The 26,229-nt window shown below is 37.6% G+C and overlaps 1 protein-coding gene across 2 annotated transcripts in view; it reads left to right on the top strand.

The window, feature by feature from the left end:
* Positions 1-26,229, top strand: part of VPS8 (VPS8 subunit of CORVET complex) — a 295,718-nt gene that overhangs the window by 134,944 nt on the left and 134,545 nt on the right. For both annotated transcript variants that reach the window (XM_070372173.1, XM_070372165.1), the window contains exons 29-35: positions 371-490; positions 1,519-1,575; positions 8,224-8,306; positions 9,061-9,145; positions 10,646-10,744; positions 19,779-19,868; positions 22,880-22,926. In XM_070372173.1, the coding sequence (XP_070228274.1) occupies positions 371-490; positions 1,519-1,575; positions 8,224-8,306; positions 9,061-9,145; positions 10,646-10,744; positions 19,779-19,868; positions 22,880-22,926 (581 nt within the window). The remainder of the gene's footprint in view (positions 1-370; positions 491-1,518; positions 1,576-8,223; positions 8,307-9,060; positions 9,146-10,645; positions 10,745-19,778; positions 19,869-22,879; positions 22,927-26,229) is intronic.

Here is a 26,229-nt window from a genome sequence, read left to right as displayed (position 1 = left end):
AAAGCAGCTCCCTTCTTCCTGTGTTGGTGGACAGATTTTTAATAGGGTTACTTTAATTTTAGATTCTCTTTTAAGAATTCAAGAAGGAAACATGATTTATATGTATATATATTTTGTAAATCTACCTGTAGCAATTCAGTTCTTGCCGAACTTGTGCCTGTAAATACACCAGGAGTCACTAACGTGCTTTCCGGAGTGCAGGCAGTTGTGCTTCTTCTCCGAGGGGTGCTGAACTCAGTTGTCACACAGCTGATAAAGAATCTTTTTATGAGTCCTTCATACTGAGGATTCCCCACCCCTGCCTCTAATTGTATATTTTTCTGTGTCAAACCAGATGGTATATTGAATAAATGGTCTCTTTTGCTCATAGGTTATGGTGGAGAATTCAGATTTTACGCCCTCACAAGTGGGGTGTCTCTTTACCTTCCTTGCCCGGCAGCTTGCGAAGCCTGACAACACCTTATTTGTAAACAGAACTCTTTTTGATCAGGTGAGTGTCTTTAACCATAAGAAGTAGAGTTATTTTATTTACCGTTTATAGAAAAATTCACTGGATTACATGGTTTCTTAATAGAATAACCTACCAGGTAAGTGTCCTATGAGTTAGAGGCTTGTTCATCTTTCAGTTTGGATCTAAAATAGCTTTTGTTTTTTAGTGTTGTGTTAGGATTGTGTGACTGTTCAGTAACTTGGTGTCATGGGAGTATGATTTGTGGAGATTGGTTTATAGAGATTGTTTTCCCAATTATTCTGTTCTAAATTTGCCTAGAATTTTTGACTTAAGAATTTTTCAACTATATAATTACCCATCTCATTGATAGTAAGACTATGATGTTGATCATCTGGAAGAGAGATTACTTTTAGAAAATCCAAATTTACTTACTAACCACTCTGAAGGTATTTCCAAATCCAGTTAAATATCTTCTACAAAGCCACAGGTGACGAAGAAAATACTCTTTACCTGGAGAAAGTTGCTAATCATGACCAGCATTTATTGAGCACTTCATAGTGCCATGCTCTGCTTCAAAGTTTTACATGTATGTATTAACTGAGTACTCCCAGTACCTCTGAATGTGCTATAGTTGTTACTCCTGTTTTGCAGATGAGGATGCTAAAGCCTGGAGAGGTTAAATCACTCATCCAAGTCACTTAATAAGTGTTATTACCAGCAATAAATGTTGTTATTAAGTATTAATAAGGTTAGGATTCAGATTCAAGTGGCCTGACTCCAAAGTCCGTACTTAGCTTGGTCCATGGTTTTGGGGATCTTAAGGTATATATGATGTCAGATTCTAGTCATGTTTCTAAATAGTAAAGAAATGTGTTTAAGGTATATATTGTTAGCATAACTGAGCCTGCTGTGTCATATATTGGGCTGACCAATTGGGAAGCTGCCATATCCCTGTAGTGTTTGTTGAGCTGGATGTGAATGAATTGGTGATATAGAAAGAGGAACTATGATTTTCCTTATGGCATGCACGCTGGTATCCAATTTAAAAATACCTTTTCTTTGACCAGGTCCTTGAATTCCTTTGTAGTCCTGATGATGACTCCCGACACTCTGAAAGACAGCAGGTATGAATTGCTAGAACTCATCTTGCTAAAGAATGGGAAAGAAGACAGAGTGAACCAGAAAAAACCTTTTGTACTAGACCTTACGGTGTAAGGGCAGAAAGACTTGTGTCTAACCCTAATACTATGTGAGATAGTGGCAACCAGGAAATAGTGTGGACGGTTATAGTTTGAGCCTCAGTCAAACTACAAATAAATTTCTAGGCAGACTGCACCTGTCTTGCGTTCAATGTGACATCAAAAGAGAATAAAAACTTTATCCTTCTCCTTTATGAGCAATAGTTGGCACCTACTACATGTTCCTTTCTGCCAGCATCATTAAGTTAGTAACCATACCTAGTTGCTATGGTCATGAACCAAAAACACTTCAAGATCTTGAGTATTGGAACGCTCAGCTTTTGGGAGTGCCCTGTGGTTCCACTGCACTAGTGCTCACCATTTCTGGGGACTGGCGTCCGTCTCAGTCAGTCAGTTGAGTCGCTCAGTCGTGTCTGACTCTTTGCAACCCCATGGACTGCAGCACACCAGGCTTCCCTGTCCATCGCCAACTCCCGGAGCTTACCCAAACTCATGTCCATCAAGTCGGTGATGCCATCCAACCATCTCATCCTCTGTTGTCCCCTTCTCCTCCTGCCTTCAATCTTTCCCAGCATCAGGGTCTTTTCCAATGAGTTAGTTCTTCACATCAGGTGGCCAAAGTATTGGAGCTTCAGCTTCACTGTCAGTCCTTCCATTGAATATTCAGGACTGATTTCATTTAGGACTAACTGGTTGGATCTTCTTGCAGTCCAAGGGACCCTCAAGAATCTTCTCCAACACAGTTCAAAAGCATCAATTCTTCAGCACTCAGCTTTCTTTATAGTCCAACTCTCACATCCATACATGACTACTGGAAAAACCATAGCTTTGACTAGACGGACCTTTGTTGCAAAGTAATGCCTCTGCTTTTTAATATGCTGTCTAGGTTGGTCATGGCTTTTTTTTCCCAAGGAGCATGCATCTTTTAATTTCATGGCTCCAGTCACCATCTGCAGTGATTTTGGAGCCCAAGAAAATAGTTTCTCACTGTTTGCATTGTTTCCCCATCTATTTGCCATGAAGTGATGGGACCAGATGCCATGATCTTCGTTTTCTGAATGTTGAGTTTTAAGCCAACTTTTTCACTCTCCTCTTTCACTTTCATCAAGAGGCTCTTTAGCTTTTCTTCGCTTTCTGCCATAAGGGTGGTGTCATCTGCATATCTGAGGTTATTGATATGTCTCCTGGCAATCCTGATTCCAATTTGTGCTTTATCCAGCCTGGCATTTCACATGATGTGCTCTGCATATAAGTTAAATAAGCAGGGTGACTGTATATAGCCTTGATGTACTCTTTTACCCATTTAGAACCAGTCTGTTGTTCCACATCCATTTCTAACTGTTGCTTCTTGACCTGATACAGATTTCTCAAGAGGCAGGTCAGGTGGTCTAGTATTCCCTTCTCTCTCAGAATTTTCCACAGTTTATTGTGATCCACACAGTCAAAGGCTTTGGCGTAGACAATAAAGCAGAAATAGATGTTTTTCTGGAACTCTCTTGCTTTTTCAATGCTCGGATAGATGTTGAAAATGTAATCTCTGGTTCCTCTGCCTTTGTTTTTTTTTTAATTTAATTTTATTTAACTTTACAATATTGTATTGGTTTTGCTATATATCAAAATGAATCTGCCACAGGTATACATGTGTTCCCCATCCTGAACCCTCCTCCCTCCTCCCTCCCCATACCATCCCTCCTCTGCCTTTTTTGAATCCAGCTTTAACATCTGGAACTTCATGTACTGTTGAAGTCTGGCTTGGAGAACTCTGAGCATTACTTTACTAGCGTGTGAGATGAGTGTAATTGTGCGGTCATTTGAACATTCTTTGGCATTGCGTTTCTTTGGGATTGGAATGAAAACTGACCTTTTCCAGTTCTGTGTCCACTGCTGAATTTTCCCAATTTGCTGGCATATTAAGTGCAGCACCTTCACAGCATTGTCTTTTAGGATTTGAAATAGCTCAACTGGAATTCCATCACCTCCACTAGCTTTGTTCATAGTGATGCTTTCTAAGGCCCACTTGACCTCACATTCCAGGATGTCTGGCTCTAGGTGAGTGATCACACCATCGTGGTTATCTGGGTCATGAAGATCATTTTGTATAGTTCTTCTGTGTATTTTTTCCACCTCTTCTTAATATCTTCTGCTTCTGTTAGGTCCATACCATCCTTCCTTTATTGTGCTCATCTTTTCATGACATGTTCCCTTGGTATCTCTCATTTTCTTGAAGAGATCTTTAGTCTTTCCCATTCTATTGCTTTCCTCTATTTCTTTGCATTGATCACTGAGAAAGGCTTTCTTATCTTTCCTTGCTATTCTTTGGAACTCTGCATTCAGATGGATATTTCTTTCCTTTTCTCCTTTGCCTCTAGTTTCTCTTCTTTTCTCAGCTATTTGTAAGACCTCCTCAGACAACCTTTTTGCATTTCTTTTCCTTGATAGTTTTGATCACTGCCTCCTGTACATTGTCATGAACCTCCGTCCATAGTTCTTCGGGCACTCTGTCTATCAGATCTAATCCCTTCAATCTATTTGTCACTTCCACTGTATAGTTATAAGGGATTTGATTAAGGTCATACCTGAATGGTCCAGTGGTTTCCCTACTTTCTTCAATCTAAGTCTGAATTTTGCAATAAGGAGTTCATAATTTGAGCCACAGTCAGCTCCCAGTCTTGTTTTCCCTGACTGTATAGAGCTTCTCCATCTTTGGCTGTAAAGAATATAATCAGTCTGATTTCAGTATTGACCATCTGGTGATGTCCATGTGTAGAATCTTCTCTTGTGTTGTTGGAAGAGGGTGTTTGCTATGATCAGTGTGTTCTCTTGGCAAAATTCTGTTAGCCTTTGACCTGCTTTGTTTTGTACTCCAAGGCCAAATTTGCCTGTTACTTCAGGTATCTCTTGACTTCCTACTTTTGTGTTCCAGACCCCTATAATGAAAAGGACATCTTTTTTGGGTGTTAGTTCTAGAAGGTCTTGTAGGTCTTCACTGAACCGTTCAACTTCAGCTTCTTCAGCATGACTGGTCAGGGTATAGACTTGGATTACTGTGATATTGAATGGTTTGCCTTGGACATGAACAGAGATCATTCTGTCATTTTTGAGATTCCATCCAAGTACTGCATTTTGTTTACTAAGTTTGTTTACTATAATGGCTACTCCACTTCTTCTAAGGGATTCTTGCCCACATAGTAGATATAATGGTCATCTGAGTTATATTCACCCATTCCAGTCCATTTTAATTCACTGATTGCTAAAATGTCGACATTCACTCTTGCCATCCCCAGGTTTGACCACTTCCAATTTGCTTTTGATTCATGAACTTAACATTCCAGGTGCCTATGAAATATTTCTCTTTACAGCATCAGACTTTGCTTCTATCACCAGTCATATCCACAAGTGGGTTTTGTTTTTTCTTTGGCTCCGTGTCTTCATTCTTTCTGGAGTTATTTCTCCACTGACCTCCTGTAGCATATTGGGCACCTACTGACCTGGGGAGTTCATCTTTCAGTGTCCTATCTTTTTGCCTTCTCATACTATTCATGGGTTTCTCAAGGCAAGAATACTGAAGTGGTTTGCCATTCCCTTCTCCAGTGGCCCATGTTTTGTCAGAACTCTACACCATGAATCTGTCTATCCCTCCACTAATCACTGTGAGAAAAAACTGATCACCACTTCTTTCTGTTTAGCCACTTGCTTGAGGGTGCTTTCTAGGAGTAGGATTTCTTAAAAGCTTAGCCACTCTAATTGTGAACACTAAGACAGTCTGTTTATAACTGATGACAAGATTTTGTCAGATAAGTAAGCTACAAAAATTAAGTACTTCTGGACCAATGCTGATTTTTTTTTATGGTAATATATTCCCAGCCGGAGGTTGAGACTCAGATAAAGAACATAGGAACGCAACAGTGAACCCTTTCTCTGCACAGCTGTGGCCCCATGACTGCTGCAGACTATCTTAGGAAAGAGAACAGCTGCTAAAATTTTGATTGTCTCTTAAATTATACTGAATACAAACAGTAATGTGGGTCCCTCATTTTGCCCCTATTTCTCTATTGGCAGGAAAAGTGAATCATGTTATGCATGGTGTTGCTATATATAAAATGATAAAAACTTCTTATGTTAATTACTAAATAAAACAGAAATAAAAACTAAACCTAAATGTAAAAGCCAAACCTTTAAAAGTAATCATAGTTAGTAATCTGTTATTGGGAATCCTTTTTGGGATTACCTGGGGATTTTTTTCCCTCACTCATTTTAGAAAGTAGAAAACTGATGACGCAAATTGCTCAAGGTCATCAGTAAAGTCAGAGCTCGGTTCCTTCCCTTCTCATCCAGCAGTCTTTCTCTTAAGCTGTTTTTCTTATATCAAAATTTTGTACTGATGTGAATGTTGATTGATACTTTCATTTATTAAAATGAATAAGATGAAAGTGCAGTAATGAAAGCATGTCAGAACTTCACTCATTGATCAGTGTTGTGACTTCTTTGCTGAATTGGATAACAGTTTTCTAATATTGGAAAAATGATTCCTTAATTTTTTTGTGCTATTTTCAGTATAATGACTCCAACAAACAGACTTTTAAGTTTGATTCTCTTATTAACTTTATCTCCATCAATATCTTAGCCAGAAATTGTCATAGTTTTTCTGTAAAGGGCCAGAGAGTAAATATTTTAGGTTTTGTGGGTCATATATAGTCTCTGTCACATACTCTTTATTTTATAATCCTTTAAAAATGTAACAAGCCCTGATTTATAGCATTTATTAATTTCCATGGTGTAAGTATTCCCATCGTGGCTGATTTCAACCTTCCAGCGTGATATCACATTGCACATGAAGTTGGGGAGTGATGTACCATAACACACCCTTACATAATATTTCCACCGTACAGATAAAGTGAAAGTGTTAATCGTTCAGTTGTGTCTGACTCTTTGTGACCCCATGGACTGTAGCCGCCCAGGCTCCTCTCTCCATGGAATTCTCCAGGCAAGAATACTGGAGTGGATTGCCGTTTATTACTCCAGGGGATCTTCCTGACTCAGGGATTGAACCTGGGTCTCCTGCGTTGCAGGCACATTCTTTACCGTTTGAGCCATCAGGGAAGCCCACCATGCATTAAGGCTACAGTCTCTAACCTAGAGAGCATACACAGTAAAATACTTAGGAAGTGGTGAGTTTGGGTATTACCTTTGTTTTTATTTAATCGTAAGTTTATATAATTTTATTTTTAACAATGCCTGTATTTAACAGCCAGCTTAAAAATTCCTAGAAAGCTGACAGTTAGCTTCAACTCCCATAAGTTGGTTCAGACTCTCTCCAGCACTGGCAGTTGATCATGTTATTTCAAACTGAGGTTTTCAGCAGATATGTTCGCTCCATTATTGTCCTATATAGCAGTGCATTGTAATACTCAAAATGGATTAGAGTTCTGAAGTGTAAAGGTAGGCTAGGTTTTATTTCTTTCTGCCTTTGTAAAAAAATTAATTTGGAAGTAATTTCCTGTGTTTGAAAAATGTTTTGTTAAATGGCGTCCTGGAGTTCTGAGAAAGGGCATGTTACCCTGGATCTTGAACTTAAATATAGGAGAGAGCTTTCTGATACTGCTCTAATGATTAAGTAGTGATTGTGTTATATTTTGAGATTTATTTTAAAATATGTCTCATAGCCTGGTCATATATTTAGATACTTAGTTTGGTAAAGGTTAATTTTTTATTCAGCTGCTTCAGTTCAGTTCAGTTACTCAGTTGCGTCTGACTCTTTGTGACTCCATGGACTGCAGCACGCCAGGCCTACGTGTCCATCACCAACTCCCGGAGATTAACCAAACTCATGTCCATTGAGTCGGTGATGCCATCCAACCATCTCATCCTCTGTCATCCCCTTCTCCTCCTGCCTTCAATCTTTCCCAGCACCAGGGTCTTTTCAAATGAGTCAGCTCTTCCCATCAGGTGGCCAGAGTATTGGAGTTTCAGCTTCAGCATCAGTCCTTCCAGTGAACACCCAGGACTGATCTCCTTTAGGATGGACTGGTTGGATCTCCTTGCAGTCCAAGGGGCTGTCAAGAGTCTTCTCCAACAGCACAGTTCAAAAGCATCAATTCTTGGGCACTCAGCTTTCTTTATAGTCCAACACTCACATCCATACATGACTACTGGAAAAACCGTAGCTTTGACTAGATGGACCTTTGTTGCAAAGTAATGTCTCTGCTTTTGAATATGCTGTCTAGGTTGGTCATAACTTTTCTTCTAAGGAGTAAGCGGCTTTTAATTTCATGGACACAGTCACCATCTGCAGTGATTTTGGAGCCCCCCAAAATAAAGTCTGCCACTGTTTCCACTGTTTCTCCATCTATTTGCCATAAAGTGATGGGATCGGATGCCATGACCTTAGTTTTCTGAATGTTGAGCTTTAAGACAATTTTTTCACTCTCCTCTTTCACTTTCATCAAGAGGCTCTTTAGTTCTTCACTTTCTTCCATAAGGGTCGTATGATTATGTGGCTGAAAGGACTCCTGAAGAGCTAATCAATAAAAGTAGATTCCAAAGTGTCTTTACTCATTTATTTTAAATATTCAGGTCCTTTTAGAATTGCTGCAGGCTGGAGGCATAGTTCAGTTTGAAGAGAGTCGACTCATCCGTATGGCAGAGAAAGCAGAATTGTAAGTTGTATTGAAGCCATATATCAGTTCCCATAGAACTACTAAAGTATTACTTCTCTAACTTGAAGCCTGGTTGACTGATGCATTGCCATTTTTTTTAATTAAGAAAAGCTATGCATGTAATAATTTTAAAAAACCTAAATGCAAAAGTTTTTGCCTTTCAAGTCTAGAAGTTAGTTTAGTTTGCAGAAATTAATAGCAAGTAAATTTGAAGTTCTTGTTCATTTGTTTTAGTGTAAAAATGAAATATCAGTCTTATTGGTTTTTTTTACTTAAAATTTCCAGGATATTTTTAAGATTTTTGGCAGTTACCTTACATTTATATTGTAAACAATGCAGAATTTAACATAGAAAACAGATGCAGCATGTTAGCACTATTGTTTATCTAGTTTGTTAAATATTTCATTTGACATGTTTAATTCTGAACAGGGAAACTTCATATTATTGATTGTATTAGTTTCTAATGCATTAACTATTTTTAATATGATATATTGTTGCTTTAACATTTATTTTATGCACATCTTTGAAATTTCTTATAAACATAGTATTCAGCAGCATTTTAAAACCTGTATTCAAAGGAATGGCAGATACTCATATTCCTTAGATACGATAACTTGATTTAACAGTAGAAATCACATCTACTGTATTCATTTTCCTTAATTCTAACACCTATGCCTGAACAAATGTCTTAAAACAGTAAGTTGATAACCACCTGCCTGTTTGGTACACTGAAGTTTTTCCTCTTATGTTCTAGCTACCAAATTTGTGAATTTATGTATGAACAAGAACACCAATATGACAAAATTATTGATTGCTACTTACGTGACCCACTACGAGAGGTGAGTTAAGAGACCACTTTACCTTTTTTCTTACGCAGTTTCCTCCCTCACCTTATCAAGTAGAAGTAATTATTCAGTAGAAATATTTGGACATATGTTTCTTCATTATTCAACAGCTGTTTATTGACTGCCTGTTATTAACTCAAGTGTATATTGATAATTTAAACAGATACATAGTTCCTGTAATTTTATAACTTAGAGTTTATTGATGGAGACTGACAGTAAGAAAACCAAATATGTAATTGCAAATTGTGATGAGCGTTAGAGAAACTGGTTCCCACAGGAGTAAATAATGGGGGAACGAACTTATACAGAGCAGCCAGGGAAGGAATCTCAGATAAAATGCCATATAAACTGAGTTTTGGAATTTGAGAAGAAGCTAGTCAAGCAAGGAGCCCATAGAAAAAATGTTCCAGGGTAGGGAACAGTATACGCAAAGATCCTGAGGTGGGAAAATTTTTTGACTTGTTCAAGAAACTGAATAGGGATCATATAAATGAAGCAAAGATCAGTGTAAGTGGAGCATAATGGACAAGGGCAAGACAGATTTGATGTCAAACTAACAATGTGGACAGGGACCACCAAAGCAAAAGAATAATATTCACTCTGGGTTAATGAAATCGAGACTGAAATTAATTGGAACACATTTGCAACTTCTAAGAATGTACCCTAAACAGTTACTCTTTCTCTTTTAAGTCAGTCTTCCATTAGTTAAGGGGCTTCCCTGGTAACTCAGCTGATAAAGAATCTGCCTGCAATGCAAGAGACCCCAGTTTGATGCCTGGGTCGGGAAGATCCACTGGAGACGGGGTAGGCTACCCACTCCAGTATTTTTGGACTTCCCTGGTGGCTCAGCTGGTAAAGAATCTGCCTGCAGTGTGGGAGACTGAGTTTGATCCCTGGGTTGGGAAGATCCCCTGGAGAAGGGAACAGCTACCCACTCCAGTATTCTTGCCTGGAGAATTCCATGTACTATATTGTCCTTGGAGTGGCAAAGAGTCAGATATGACTGAGTGACTTTCACTTCACTCCATCGATTAACCATCTCAAAATGGTTTCCTTCTCTAAATAATAGATATTTACCAAGACCGATACAGATAGTAGATCAGATCGGTTCAGTCACTCAGTCATGTCTGACTCTTTGCGACTCCATGGACTGCAGCATGCCAGGCTTTCTTGTCCATCATCAACTCCTGGAGCTTGCTCAAACTCATGTCCATTGAGTCGGTAATGCCATTCAACCATCTGATCCTCTGTCGTTCCCTTCTCCTCCTGACTTCAGTCTTTCCCATCCTAGGGTCTTTTGCAGTGATTCAGTTCTTTGCATCAGGTGGCCAGAGTATTTCAGCATCAGTCCTTCCAATGAATATTCAGGACTGATTTCCTTTAGGACTGACTGGTTTGATCTCCCAAGCCAAGGGACTCTCAAGAGATAGTAGATAGTGACTAAGTATTCTTGAGTGAATGAATGAATAAATTTTATTGTCTTGTGCTTTTCAGGAAGAAGTCTTTAACTACATTCACAATATCTTATCCATTCCTGGATACAGTGTGGAGGAGAAGCAGTCTGTATGGCAGAAGGCTATGGATCATATTGAGGTACTGATTCAGTAGAATTTTGAAAACTTTGCCGTATTTGTATAGATATCTCCCAAATTAAGTTTTTGCTAACTAAGTAGTGGGAGATATATTATTAAGTTGATTTGCTTGAGGGTTAACATCTTTTTCAGATAATTTATTCCACCTCACATTTGTGGAAAACCCATGCTGTATACAGCTTATTATGTCATGACTTCTGAAAATAACTCATGTTAAATCAGCTAGTTCACAAACTGGAATTTTAGTGTTTTTTCACAATGTTCTGAGGAATTCTGAGACTACTATTGATCTTTTCCCCTATTATGTGACAGGAGCCATTCCCTTAGTTACTTGATGGAATTTTAGAAACATCACTGCAACGAGTTATTCTCTCTGATGTATTTCCCTTATGTAAGAGGATGTATTTCTCTTATGTAAAAGGATGATGATTCTCATTTTGTTTATTAATGCTGTTTTATAGGAATGCAGTAATTGACTTTGAAACTAAAAGTTCTTTTTAAAATATTTGCTAGTTGTTAGTTGCTCAGCAGTGTCTGACTCTTTGTGACCCCATGGAGTAGGACCTGTCAAACTCCTTTGTCCATGGGATTTCCCAGGTAAGAGTACTGGGGTGGGTAGCCATTTCCTTCTCCAGGGGATCTTCCTGTCCCAGGGATCGAACCCAGGTCTCCTTTATTGCAGGCGAAATCTTTACTGTCTGAGCCAACAGATGGTTGGCCCAAAAATTTGCTTCAGATGCCTAAATACAGAGACTAATGTCAATATCAAAATCAGATGATTATATTCTTTGCTGCCAAAGATGGAGAAGCTCTGTACAGTTAGCAAAAACAAGACTGGGAGCTGACTGTGGCTCAGATCATGAACTCCTTATTGCAAAATTCAGACTTAGATTGAAGAAAGTAGGGAAAACCACTGGACCATTCAGGTATGACTAAAATCAAATTCCTTACGATTATAAAGTGGAAGTGACAAATAGATTCAAGGAATTAGATCTGATGGAGTACCTGAAGAACTATGGACGGGGGTTCGTGACATCGTACAGGAGGCAGTGATCAAGACCCTCCCCAAGGAAAAGAAATGCAAAAAGGCAAAATGGTTGTCTGAGGAGGCCTTACAAATAGCTGAGAAAAGAAAAGAGGCTAAAGGCAAAGGAGAAAAGGAAATATATACCCATCTGAATGCAGAATTCCAAAGAATAGCAAAGAGAGATAAGAAAGCCTTCCTCAGTGATCAGTGCAAAGAAATAGAGGAAAATAATAGAATGGGAAAGACTAGAGATCTCTTCAAGAAAATTAGAGGTACCAAGGGAACATGTCATGCAAAGATGGGCACAATAAAGGATGGAAATGGTATGGACCTAACAGAAGCAGAAGATATTAAGAAGAGGTGGTAAGAATACACAGAAAAACTATACAAAAAAGATCTTCATGACACTGATAACAAAGATGATGTGATCACTCACCTAGAGCCAGACATTTCTGGAATGAGAAGCCAAGTGGGCCTTAGGAAGCATCACCATGAACAAAGCTAGTGGAGGTGATGGAATTCCAGTTGAGCTATTTCAAATCCTAAAAGACATTGCTGTAAAGATGCTGCACTCAATATGCCAGCAAATTTGGAAAACTCAGAAGTGGCCACAGGAATGGAAAAGGTCAGTTTTCATTCCAATCCCAAAGAAACGCAATGCCAAAGAATGTTCAAATGACCGCACAATTGCACTCATCTCACACACTAGCAAAGTAGTGCTCAGAGTTCTCCAAGTCAGGCTTCAGTAATACGTGAACCGTGAACTTCCAGATGTTCAAGCTGGTTTTAGAAACAGTAGAGGAACCAGAGATCAAATTGCCAACATCCGCTGAATCATGGAAAAAGCAAGAGAGTTCCAGAAAAACATCTGTTTCTGCTTGATTGACTATGCCAAAGCCTTTGACTGTGTGGATCACAATAAACTGTGGAAAGTTCTGAAAGAGATGGGAATACCAGACCACCTGACCTGCCTCTTGAGAAATCTGTATCAGGTCAAGAAGCAACAGTTAGAATTGGACATGGAATTGTCCAGTCTGTCCATTGGACAGACTGTTTCCAAATCAGGAAAGGAGTACATCAAGGCTGTATACTGTCACCCTGCTTATTTAACTTATATGCAGAGTACATCATGCGAAATGCCTTGCTGGATGAAGCAGAAGCTGGAATCAAGATTGTCAGGAGAAATATCAATAACCCCAGATATGCAGATGACACCATCCTTATGGCAGAAAGGAAGAACTAAAGAGCCTCTTGATGAAAGTGAAAGAGGAGAGTGAAAAAGCTGGCTTAAAACTCAGCATTCAAAATACAAAGTTCATGGCATCTGGTCCCATCACTTCATGGCAAATAGATAGGGAAACAGTGGAAACAGTGAGAGACTTTATTTTCTTGGGCTCCAAAATCACTGCAGATGGTGACTGCAGCTGTGAAATTAAAAGACACTTGCTCCTTGGAAGAAAAGCTATGACCAACCTAAACAGCATATTAAAAAGCAGAGACATTACTTTGCTGATAAAGGTCCATCTAGTCAAGGCTATGGTTTTTCAGTAGTCATGTATGGCTGTGAGAGTTGGACTATAAAGAAAGCTGAGCACTGAAGAACTGATGCTTTTGAACTGTGGTGTTGGAGAAGACTCTTGAGGGTCCCTTGGTTGGATTGCAAGGAGATCCAACCAGTCAATCCTGAAGGAAATCAGTCCTGAATATTCATTGGAAGGACTGATGTCGAAGCTGAAACTCCAATACTTTGGCCTCCTGATGTGCAGAACTGACTCATTTGAAAAGGCCCTGAGCAGGGAAAGAATCAAGGCAGGAGCAGAAGGGACAACAGAGAATGAGATGGTTGAGTGGCATCACCGACTTGATGGACATGAGTTTGGGTAAGCTCTGGGAGTTGGTGAAAGATAGGGAAGCCTGGTGTGCTGCAGTCCATGGGGTCGCAAAGAGTCAGACATGACTGTGCAACTGAACTGAACTGATTATGTGTGTGATGAGGATGGCATCAAAATGCATTCTGAAAAAGGGCCCAGAAATCACTCCTCACTTTAGTTTTCTTAGGTTCAAAACATACAATATTCCTCAGAAACCAACAGAGTTAGAGAGCTGTTGGAATCTCTTCTGATTTTTTAGTCCTCTAATTATTGAGAAAAAGAAATAGTAATGAAGGATGCTGAGGTAGTTCTAGTTTTGTAAATAACATTTACATCTACAAAGTTTGTTTCTTCCTCGTTGTAGCAAGGATCAGGAGATGGTGATGGGTTTAGAGATGTAGTGAAAGATATGATTATTCAACATGTTTTAAAATTTTTTACATATGAAAAATGATAAGAAAGGATGAGCTCTGAACCTTTCAGAAAGCATTGCATGTAATGTGAATACTTTTAATTCCTGATGATTATGAAGTTTAGATTAGAAATGTGAACAGCATCTAATATAAAACATCTGATGTGAAAAGTGTTACAGTCAGTAGGATGAAGGAATTGCCACACTTTCATTTACTGGATTGACAACACATATATGTTATTTAGTCTTATCATGTTTCTGCTAACAACAAGATCAATATGTCTTGGTGAAAGAAAGAAAACCCAAGAAAACCTTCTTTGACTGTGAATTATATATTTTTTTTCTAATCATTTGGTATTGTTTTTCTTTTCATCATCCCCTTTAAGTCTTCATAGTTACATTATGGCTCATTGTTCTTTTCATTTCAACTGCATTATGCCGTGCTTTGAGCACATGGACTCCAGACATCCAAAAATGAAGCTGTGTCTCTCTGCATAATGTGAAACATGATGCATTAATCCATGAACAAACAAATTATTCAGCAGAAAACTCATACTGGTGAAGCAAGAAATATTTTTGCTGCACAACAATTATTTCTGCTGACTATTTTCCCCACATCTGTGCCTTTTATTTATTTATTTTTTACCTTGAACTTTTTAGTACTTCTGAAGGTCACATTAGAAATCTGTAGACTTTTTGTTGAAGGTTTTGTGTGGCTTTTTTTTAATATAAATAAAATCAACATTAAGTGTGTAGAGGGAAAGTCCTTATAATAAAGTTTTCAGACAGTATACGTACATAGCGTATAGATTAGTGGTTCTTAACACTTTGCGAGGTACAGACTGCATTTGAGACTCTAATGAAAGATCTGGACCTGTGCTTCCTAGTCTTGCACATGTGCTTGGATGCATCATTTTGTTCACTATTTAAGGATCCACAGATTTCTTAAAAGCCATTCTTAGGTTGGGTCTGTGGATTTCAGTAAAGAATCTCTCATTTAGATGGTTTTTCCAATATGGACAATTCATGTTTCATGAAATTTTTAAAAACACTTTTCATTTTGAAATATAAAGAGAAAAGTGCATAAAATAAAAGTACAGTTTAATAAAAAATTTAAAACTCAACATACCAGAAATAGTTATTGCTAGTACCCTAGACTGTTCCCATGTATCCTTTCCTCATCACGGTTCACTGCCTCACTAATATCAGAAGAACAAGGATAATGAGTATTTATCTTCGTTCTTCTGATAATTTATTACACTTTTATATATTGTCATTGCATCTGCCTGCACCCCTAAAAATATATGTTTTGTTTGGCTTGTTGCTGAACTTTATATAAATGAGGTTATACTCTGAGGTTATTCTCTTTTTCTCAATATTTTGAGAAATTTCTATATTTTGTTGTATGTAGCTGCAGTTCATTTTTATTACGGTACAGTATTAAATTTTATAAGTATTCTGTTCATTCTATTGGTATCTTACATATGCATCTTGAACACAGCCACATGCATTTTTCTAGGACAGTGGTTCCGTTTGATCTCCAGTCCAGCATTACAGCATCAGCTGAGAACTTGATAGAAATGCTGTTTCAGTCTTCTCCTCAGGCCTAATGAATCAGAAACTCTGTCGACAGGTCCCAACAATATATTTTAATAAGCCCCTCTGGTGATTTTGATGCATGTTAACATTTGATAATCTCTGTTCTGGGGTGTGTAGTTGCCACTTAACTGGGATAAATACTTTAAACGTCAGCAGATGCCGGCATTGTGTGAGATTTTCCACTGACTCTGTATTCTTGCTGAACTTTTAAAATTTTGTCTGTCTAGTGGATGTATAATGACATTTCGTTTTGTTTTAAATTTACATATCCTTAATTACTGAGATTGATATATACATATTTATTGGCCATTTAAATTTTCTTTCTGTGACATCACTGTTCAAGTCTTTTGCCCATTTTTCTGTTAGAATGTCTCTTGTACTCATTCATGAAGGAATTCCTTGTAATCCTGGATGTTAGTCTTATTTTCAGTGATACATATTGCAAGTATATTCTATTCCGTGGCTTTTTTCTATGGTTCTTTTTAAGAAAAGTTTTTTTTTTTTAAGTAGTCAGAATAATCAGTTTTTTTTCTTTGGTACTGAAGTCCTTCTGTATTGTTGTCTTTCTTGTTTCTTTTTTCAACTTTAAATCTTAGACCCACCTAAAAGCAGTTTTTGTATAGGGTTTGAAGTGGGGATTAATTAATTTTTTTTAAAATATGGATACCTAGTTCTCTCAGGAACAATTTTTTTCCATTTTTGAATCTTTCCCCCTTTTTAAAAATTGAAGTATAGTTGATTTACAATGTTTCAGGTATACAGCAAAGTGATTCAGTTGTATATATATATATTTTCCATTTCATATTCTTTTCCATTATAGGTTATTACCAGATATATATTGAATATAGTCCCCTGTGCTGTATAGTAGGTCCTCATTATTTATCTACCTTTTATATAGTAGTGTGTATCTGTTTATCCAAAATCCCTAATTGATCCCTCCCCGCTTTCCCTTTTGGTTTCTGTAAGTTTGTTTTCTGTGTATGTGAGTCTTACTTCTGTTTTGTAAATAAATTCCTTTGGATCATTTTTTTTTTTAGATTCCACATGTAAGTGATATCATATGGTTATTTATCTTTCTCTGTCTGATTTCATTTAGTGTGATAATCTCTAGGTCCATCCATGTTGCTGCAGATACCATTATTTCATTCTTTTTAATGGCTAAGTAATATTCCATCATATACCACATCTTCTTTATCCAGTCATCTGTCTGTACACATTTAGGTTGCTTCCATGTCTTGACTGTTGTAAATAGTGCTGCTATGAACACTGGAATGCATGTATCTTTTTGATTTAAAGTTTTTATGTTTTCTAGGTAGACATATGCTCAGGAGTGGGATTGCTGGATCATATGATAGTTCTAATTTTGTTTTTTTGAGGAACCTCCATTTTCCATATTGACTAAACCGGTTTACATTCCCACCAACAGTATAGGAGGGTTCCCTTTTATCCACACCTTTTCCAGTATTTACTATTTGTAGACTTTCTGATGATGGCCTTTCTGATCCATGTGAGGTAATACCTCATTTTAGTTTTGATTTGCATTTTTCTAACAGCAATGTTGAGCATGTTTTCATGTGCCTATTGGCCATCTTTTTGAGAAATGGAGAAATGTGTTTAGATCTCCTGCCTATTTATTGATTGGATTTTGTGTGTGTGTGCTGTAGGAGCTGTTTGTATATTTTGGAAATCAATCCCTTATTGGTTGTATTGTTTGCAAATATTCTTTCCCATTCTGAAGGCTATCTTTTTATTTTGTTTATGTTTTCCTTTGCTCTACAAAAGCTTGTAAGTTTGATTGGGTCCCATTTGCTTATTTTTGCTTTTGTTTTCAATACTCTAGGAGATGGATCCAAAAAAATATTGTTATGATTTATATCAGAGTGTTCTGCCTAAGTTTTCCTATAGGAGTTTTACAGTACCTGCTTTTACATTTAGGTCTTTAGTCCATTTTGAGTTTATTTTGTATATGGTGTTAGAGAATGGTCTGTTTTCATTCTCTTACATGTAGCTGTCCAGTTTGCCCAGCACCAGTTATTTAAGAGGCTGTCTTTTCTCCACTGTGTATTCTTGCCTTGTCATAGATAAATGACCGTTAGTGTGGGTTTGGGTTTATTTCTGGGCTTTCTTTGCTGTTCCATTGATCTGTGTCCTAGCAATAGTTATTTTAAAAGATTACCTTTACACACTGCTCAACAGTGCCACCTTATCATGAGATGTCAAGAATCTCTGTGTTTTGTCTTTTTCTGGGTCTTGTTCTGTTTGATTGGTCTTGAAGTCACTACTTGAAATATTGTTGTTTTATAATAAGTCTTCATATTTTTAAAAGAATATTGGCTGCTTAGTTCCAAATACCTTTTAGAATCAACTTGTCAAGTTCCTAACCTTATAATTTTGACAGGGATTGCATTGAATCTTTGAATCTTTTTTAATCTGACATCTTTACATTATGAGGCTTCTACCTTATGACCATATGGTGTAACTGTCTGTTCAGTATCTTTCTGGAGTGTTTTATAATTTCCTCTGTAGATTCATCTACTGTTAGATTTATTGTCACAACTTCATATATTTTAGCAAAACACTAATGTTAATAATATGGTTAAAATTTTATTTCTGACATACAATGTTTAGTATAAAGATTTTTGTGGAAGTCTTCTATTTCTAGTATGCTAAAATTTTCTCCCTTATTCTGTTTTTGTCATAAATTTTATTGATATTAAATCAGCCTTGAATTCTATGGATAAATGCAACTTAGAGCCTGTTATATTATCTTTTTTATACATTGTTAGATTCTGTCTTTATCAATGTTCGCAGTTAAGACCAATGTGTAATTTTCCTTCCTTCCTTATGTTCTACAGGGTTTAGGTATCAGAGGTTTGTTACCCTTATATAATGAGCTGAAGAAGTTTTTTTCTATTCTCTGTAAGAGATTAATTAACTTTGTAATTATTTCTTCCCTAAATGATTGCTGGGAACTTACCAGTAAAGCTATATGGGCCTGGAGTGTTTTATATAGGAAGATTTTTGACTATTCATTCAATTTCTTTAGTGACTACTAATCAATGCAGATTTTCTATTTCTTAAGTCAGTTTATTGAATTACATTTTTCTAAGAATTTAGCCATTTTGACTAAATTTTCAAATTCTGGACATAGATTAATTCTTAATAGTTTATCTTTTTAATATCTGAAGATCAATAGTAATATCCCTCTTTTTATATGTGATATTGATTAGTTGTGCCTTTTCTGTTTTGAGTTGTGTTGTATGAAAATAGTATAAACTACAGTTATTTGTGTCAGCTAAGTATTATTAATTCTAAAATACCAACACAAAATTATTAGATATATATCATGAATATTGCAGTCATGATAGTTCATTGTATTTTTATTTGACAGTATAATATGTTGATCTATAGACAGCCTTTGCATTTTAGCCATGGATCATACAATTGAAAAGGTAGAATAGGGTCACAGAAACCAAGTAAGAAGAGAGTTTCAAGAAGAAAGGGATAGCCAGTAATGTCTAGGAAAGTTCAAGGAGAGGGCAGATGGCAAGTCTTAGATTTGACAGAAATAGGTCTTATTAACAGTGGTCAACCTCTTAGTGTCATTTGAGATTTACGACCTTAAGTTAATTTCTTAAGACAATTTTGGTTTTAAAATCTACAAGGCATTGGAGGTAAAGTTTCAGAAGTCTTAGCTAAAGAAATAGCAACTGTGTGGGGTTTTTTTGTTTTTTTGTTTCCACTTCTTTAAGTTATTACTTTAAACTCAAGGGTAAATTCACTAGCAGGGAATTTGGGGAGCTTTCATTCATCCTGTAGCTATCATGGCCTAAATCCAGAATTTTAGTGCTTTCATTTTCTACAAATTCTGAATTACCTTTTATATAAAAATCTGATTTTTTTTTTACATGATGTTTTTCTGATTTTGCTCTGTAGTTTTTATGTTTTTAATTTGTTTTTTTATATGTTTTTAATATGTTTTTAAATTGTGGCCCTATATTGAGGTCTTCTGAAAAGCAGTATAGAAGCTCGTGAAAGTATTGATGTTGGTATTATGCATCACATTTGTGGAAATTCTATTTAAATTTAACACTGAAGATTATTTTATCTTTTTCTTTTGTTACAGGAACTTGTGGCCCTGAAGCCCTGTAAAGCTGCAGAGCTGGTTGCTACTCACTTTTCTGAACAGATCGAAACAGTCATTAAGAAACTTCAGGTAAATTCTGCAGAACATCTAGTGGAGAGGCAGTTACTGAATACCCACCTAAGAAATCTGTATTGTAATGGTTTCTTCCCCTCGTTGTTGCCTTAATAGCAGTTTCTGCACATTGTGTGTGTGCGTGGGCATGCTTAGAAGCAATTCTGTGATAATCTAGGTCCAGAAATGAGGGAGTTTATCTTTGTGCATAATGAATATTACCATCACAGAAACATTTTTGGAAATATAACCTGTACTTACTCTAAAATTGTAATCCACAGAGGGTCCTCCCCCCCCGCCCCCCGCAACTCTTATTTTTTTCTATAGTGACTGTGACCATATTCTCTTCAGAGTTGATGTTATTTGTTTAGATTTCTATCATGCTCCTATTGGGCTAATGCCGTCTATTTAGAACTTTTTTGGGGGAAAATCTTAGCTAGAATACAGCTGTTTTAATGCTGAATACTGAGATGCTCAGTTTGAAGTACTGTTTAATGGACCAGCATTCCATTTGTCACTACTGTGGTAGTGCTAGTAGTGAGTTTTGCTCACTACCATTGTGGCCACAAGTGATAGAGATTAGGACAATGACAGGGGCATGTAGCACAACCGAGAGTCCTCAGGTAGTAATTATAGTAGGTGGAAGTTAGGTATGCAAGAGGGAAACCAAAGTAGTGGTGGGGGGTGGGGGGGAGCGCAGCTGGCATGAGTGATAAAAGATATGGATTTGATTTCATTTCATTCATTCATATTCACACTACATACTACTGTGGTCCTACTCTGTACCACAGTATGGTAGGCTCTGGGGGGGCACTAATCAGAATATAGTCTTTTTCTTAATTTTTCCTGTGGAATAAAGAAGCACTTATATAACCATAGTATAGTGTTATAAGCGCTACACCAGACATACATAAAAAGTGCTGTAGGAACAAGAGGAGAGAGTGACAGACTGTGTGAGCAAGTCAGACAAGTGTTCCCAGATACGCCCAAACCGGGTCTTGAATAATTGGCGTCAGTTTTCCAGGCAGAGAATTGAAAAGGGCATTCTAGATAATGGGCTCTAGGTGAGTAAAGACTTGAAGGCATGAAGCAGCATTCATATTCAGAGAATGATGTGGTGAAGACGATGGTGGAAGAAGCATTATATTAATCTGTAAAAGGTATATTGGAAGGAAGGAATTAAATGTATAGAGACTGGAAAATAAGAGTTTGGGGGCTGATATTGAACAGTCATGTATATAATGCTAAGAAATTATGCTCTATCTCCTGTGTGCTGGAGACTGAAGTTTTTTTTTAAGCAAAGGAGTGATACCGGTAGATTCATTTGATAGAATATTAACTCTGTGTGTGGAGAATGGGCTGGCAAAGAGAGCAAATAGAGGCGAGACCAGTTGGAAGGCAAAAGGTCTTGGCAAGAAATGGTTAGGACAGGATGAAAGCAGTGCCAGTGGAGAGGACAAGCCTAAGACACATTTGTGAAATAAAGTGTGTGGGGCTTGGAAATTAGATGAATGTGATGGGTGGAGTAAAAAATGACTCCTGGGTCTATAGGGTTGGTTGTCCAGTATGATGAGGCCCATTAACTCAAGATAAGGAGTCATCTATTAATTCAGTGAATATTTCTTTTGGCTGTGGGCCAAAAGAAAGAAGAGAAAAGTCACTCAGTTGGGTCCGACTCTATGACCCCATGGACTGTACAGTCCATGGAATTCTTCAGGCCAGAAAACTGGAGGGGGTAGCCTTTGCCTTCTCCAGGAGATCTTCCCAACCCATGGATTGAACCCAGGTCTCCCACATTGCAGGCGAATTCTTTTCAGCTGAGCCACAAGGGAGGCCATGGGCCAAAAGCACACTGATAAAGTGATAAGGATATAAAAACATATACAGTTGACTCTTGAACAATGCAGGGGTTAGGGGTGCCAATCTCAATGCAGTCAAAAGTCCCTATATAACTTTTGTCTAACTACTGATAGCCTACTGTTGGCTGGGAATCTTACCAGTAACAGAAACCTTCAGTTAACACATGCTTTGTCTATTATATGTATTATATACTGTATTCTTAGAATAAGTGAGCTAGAGAAATGAAAATGTTATTAAGAAAATCTTAAGGAAGAGAAAATACATTTACGGTACTGAACAAAATTTATCAATACTGTTGTATATTTATAAGATGAATCATCCATCAGTACTCATATCAATATTGTCTTATAAAAGCACTGTATATGTTATATATATTATTAAAACATGACATCAAAAATGAAAAAATGTGAAAAAGAAATTTGTATTTGTTTACAAGCATAACAACTCATGCATTGATAATGAAAAAGCAGTATGATTGCTTTATGGTAGCCTAGTGTAATTGATATGTTTGCTTCATGGTAAGCCTTGCCTGTGCACTAATGAGTGAATTGTTATAAAATTTTTATATCATGCAGTATTGTTGTTGTTCAGTCACTCAGTCGTATCCGACTCTTTGTGACCCTATGGACTGCAGCACAGCAGGCTTAACTTGTTGTAGTTTGCTGTCTCTTCTGTAGTTGATTATATTGGAAAGGTAATGAGCTTTTTTGGTGGTGGTTGCTATTTGAGCCTCACCTAGATTAACTGTCTCACAGTTGGCCATTGTCACAGGGAGAACCAGGTGAGGCAGGGTGAACCCATCTGTGCAGCCAGAGCAGGTCAGAGCAGTTGCTCTGGACCCGTTCCAAGGGTCTTCATGCTGGGAACTGTTACAGGATTTGTCTCAGTAGAGGGCATTTTTTTTTTTTTTTTGGCAAGGGTTGAGGGGCAAAACAATGTATTTATATTTCTTCTGCACTCAGAATTGAATATGTGACAATGATTAGAATTACTAAGAAGAAATGACCTCCAAATGATTCTTCAGCATTTCTTAGATCTGCACAGAGAGCTTACTAGAAGTAAACATATGCATACATGCTTTTTAAAGGGATGTTCTAAAATTCTTTATCACAGCATAGTTGAAAGAGTTTGTTTTAATATTTAATTGTATTCTTTATTTTTCTGTTCAGAACCAGGTTTTGCTTTTCAAGTTTTTAAGAAGCCTTCTTGACCCAAGGTATGTTTATAAAATTTAGTTTTTCATAATACATGGATGAAAAACCAAAGGAAATGAATTGAGTTTTAGAAACTGACTCATGATATCCAGATGGTATAGTTAGCTCTTGATTTTTAATATTAGCAGGAGTACTGGTTATAGAGATTATTCTAAATACATGATTGGAAAATTGATTACATCTTGAAGGTATATTTTTCTTCCCATTTGAATGTGAACCTACATGATAAATTGTCATCTATTAAATAAAATAATGAAGGCATGCCATTAGGACATGTTTTAGGAAGAATTTGATGACCATTTAGCTTCCCCTGCCTCTGGTAGCATCACTCCTTCTGATTCCTTATTCTATACTGTAGATTGACAGCTTTACTTTTCAAAGTAAATAACCTAGTTCCCAGCCCACCTTTAAATGTATTACTTTTTAAACTTTCATTTGAAATGTTTAGTTTTAAATAACTTTCTGGAGGTGTGGGAAGGAAAGTTTAAATGTTTCTTTAAGTGCTCCTGTAATACTCATCAAATAAAAACTAAACCAAGGAGATGATGAGATTAGTAATGGGTTTGTAAGCAGAGCAGCTCTGTATATGAGATCTTAATGTCTTCCTGCCCTGGTGGCTCAGACAGTAAAATCTGCCTGCAATGCAGGAGACCTGGCTTTGATCCCTGGGTTGGGAAGGTCCCCTGGAGAAGTGAATGGCTGCCCATTTCAGTATTCTTGCCTGGAGAATTCCATGGACAGGGGAGCCTGGCAGGCTACAGTCTATGGGTTGCAAAGAATCGGACATGACTGAGCAACTAACAGTTTTAAGACAGTCACTCTTAACCAGAATTGTGTGTCAGAATCACCTAAGAAACTTTTAAAAATATAGGTGCCTGAGCCCAACCCCACAGAGTTATCATGATGTACATGTGGAGTTAAGCATCACTGACTTGAATGTAATATTCTAGGGTGACATAGCTTTCACATGCCTTGTAATGTACACTAGCCATTGAAAACAGTCATATACTTACTTTTGAGATTCAGTTCAGTTGCTTAGTTGTGTCCCACTCTTTGCGACCCCATGAACTGCAGCGCGACAGGCCTCCCTGTCCATCACCAACTCCCAGAGTTTACGCAAACTCATGTCCATTGAGTTCATGATGCCATCCAACCATCTGATCCTCTGTTGTCCCTTTCTCCTGCCCTCAATCTTTCCCAGCATCAAGATATTTTCAAATGAGTCAGCTCTTCGCATCAGGTGGCCAAAGTATATTATTATAAAAATAAAAAATTTTGGTTATTCTAGTATTCTCTGCCTATTTAAATGCCAAAATACCAGGAATTTTGTAGAATGTAAAAATTTTTTGAAATTTCTACCATTTAAACCTTAACCAGATTATGCCTCTTTAAATTGAGTCATACAGATGTGTGGATGTTGAGAAAAGCAGTCTGACTACATACCCTCCTGAGCTCCAGTTCAACACCTTTTCAAAGTATCTATGTTTTAATTCCCTGGTTGCAGAAATTACTGAGGCTTGACATCTTTTTATAATTTGTATGAGTCATTTGTTCTTCCTTCAGATCCAGTTTGGGCCCTAGCCCACTGCTGGAATTAACTGATGGAGATACCTTAGAATTATGATTAGGGGTAGGAGGGAAGGAAGAAAGCTGGGAGAAGGATGGGGCTGAGGGTGGAGCTGAGAAGGGATATGAGGCCAAGGAGGACTGAGCTAAGTGGAAGAGGAAGGAGGTGCCCAGCCCTTTCTCTGGATCCCATGTCCCTTTTTTCCCCAGATCAGAATTCCTTCTATCCCACCAGTATCAGGTCCATTCTCTTAAGACCTGACTCCTCTTCCCCTTGAATAATTTATTTTAACTGAGTCCTTGTTCTCCAACCATCCTACCTGGAGATACTCAAGCTGGAAGGACAGAGAAGTTCAGCTTTGAACTTGGTCTTTTCTCATATGTAGCAAAGTATAGAGGACGATGGTGTTGAAATCTTAATTTTTAAAATAAGTTTTAGGTATAGTGTCAGTATAGTCATTTGCTATGCTATTGCTCTGATATTTAATTTAGTTAAACTTCACAGTAATAAAAATGGCAAATCACAAGAGTATTAGAGGTCTTCCATGAAAAGTCCTGCTGTATTATTACCTATACCTAGATTATAAATATGTTATAAGGTAAGATCCTTTATAACATACGAGCGACTGAACTAAAGATCCTTTAGAAGTACTATGACAATTGTTTTGTTCACTAGCAAAACACAAATAATTTTACATTTACTCAATATATCCCTGGTGGCTCAGTGGTAAAGAATCTGCCTGCCAATGTAGGGGACACAAGTTCAATTCCCAGGTCGGGAAAATCCCCTGGAAAAGGAAATAGCAACCCACTCCAGTATTGTTGCCTGGGAAATCCCATAGACAGAGGAGCCTGGCAGGCTGTTGTCCATGAGGTTACAAAAGAATCAGATGCAACTTAGCGACTAAACAATAGCAGTATATTTTATCTCCCTACATATCTCCCAACCCAGGATAATTAACTCTAAGTTAATTTTTCACACATTACTCCTTCCTTGTCACATCAATTCAGCTCTGAGGCTCTGTCTCACCTACTTCAGAGAGAAGCAGTGCACACACAGTCCTTTCCCTTTCCTCTCCCCACAAAGCCACATGACCTGGAATGTCCTCACTTTTGATAAGAGCCAGGTCCCCAGCTTTACTTTAGCCTAGAGAAATTAAGAGTTGACAAAGATTCTCCTCTTGACCAAACTTTATTCAGACTCCTCTGAGCCCTCTGCTCCACTAGGTCTGACCTTGGGCTTCCATCTCTGTTTCTGTGGAGTGTATTTTGAAGAATCCTGCTATGTCAGTTTAGCCAGAATCCTTACCCTCAATATGTGGTCACCCTTGATATCTGTCCAAATTTCTTATTCCCTACCACCCCCCCCAGGAAATATCTGATCATCCTGGCCTGCCTTCAGGAAGTATTCTGTTAGGTCAGTTTGTCAAAGAATTATCCTATGCTCTTAGTATAGGATAAGAACCTACCTGTCTAGGTTCTGTCCATGGACTGTCCCCTACCCCATGGCTATCTCCACTTCTTGTGTTTGAGTTGAGCCCAGTCTGTCTCCCTTACTGCAACACCCCATTGTATTCCTCATGCCTATCATGATAGTCCAAATAAAGTCTACCTTACCGTTTTAACAAGTGTCATGGATAATTTTTTCTTTAACAGAAAAAGACTGAAAACTTCAGCTCCACCTTTAAAGAGAGCGTACTTTCCTACTGATCCACCATATCCAAGATGCCAAAGACCTG

The sequence above is a fragment of the Bos mutus genome, chromosome 1, assembly GCF_027580195.1.
Source record: "Bos mutus isolate GX-2022 chromosome 1, NWIPB_WYAK_1.1, whole genome shotgun sequence".
NCBI lineage: Eukaryota > Metazoa > Chordata > Mammalia > Artiodactyla > Bovidae > Bos > Bos mutus.
This window is presented reverse-complemented; position numbering and strand designations above follow the sequence as displayed.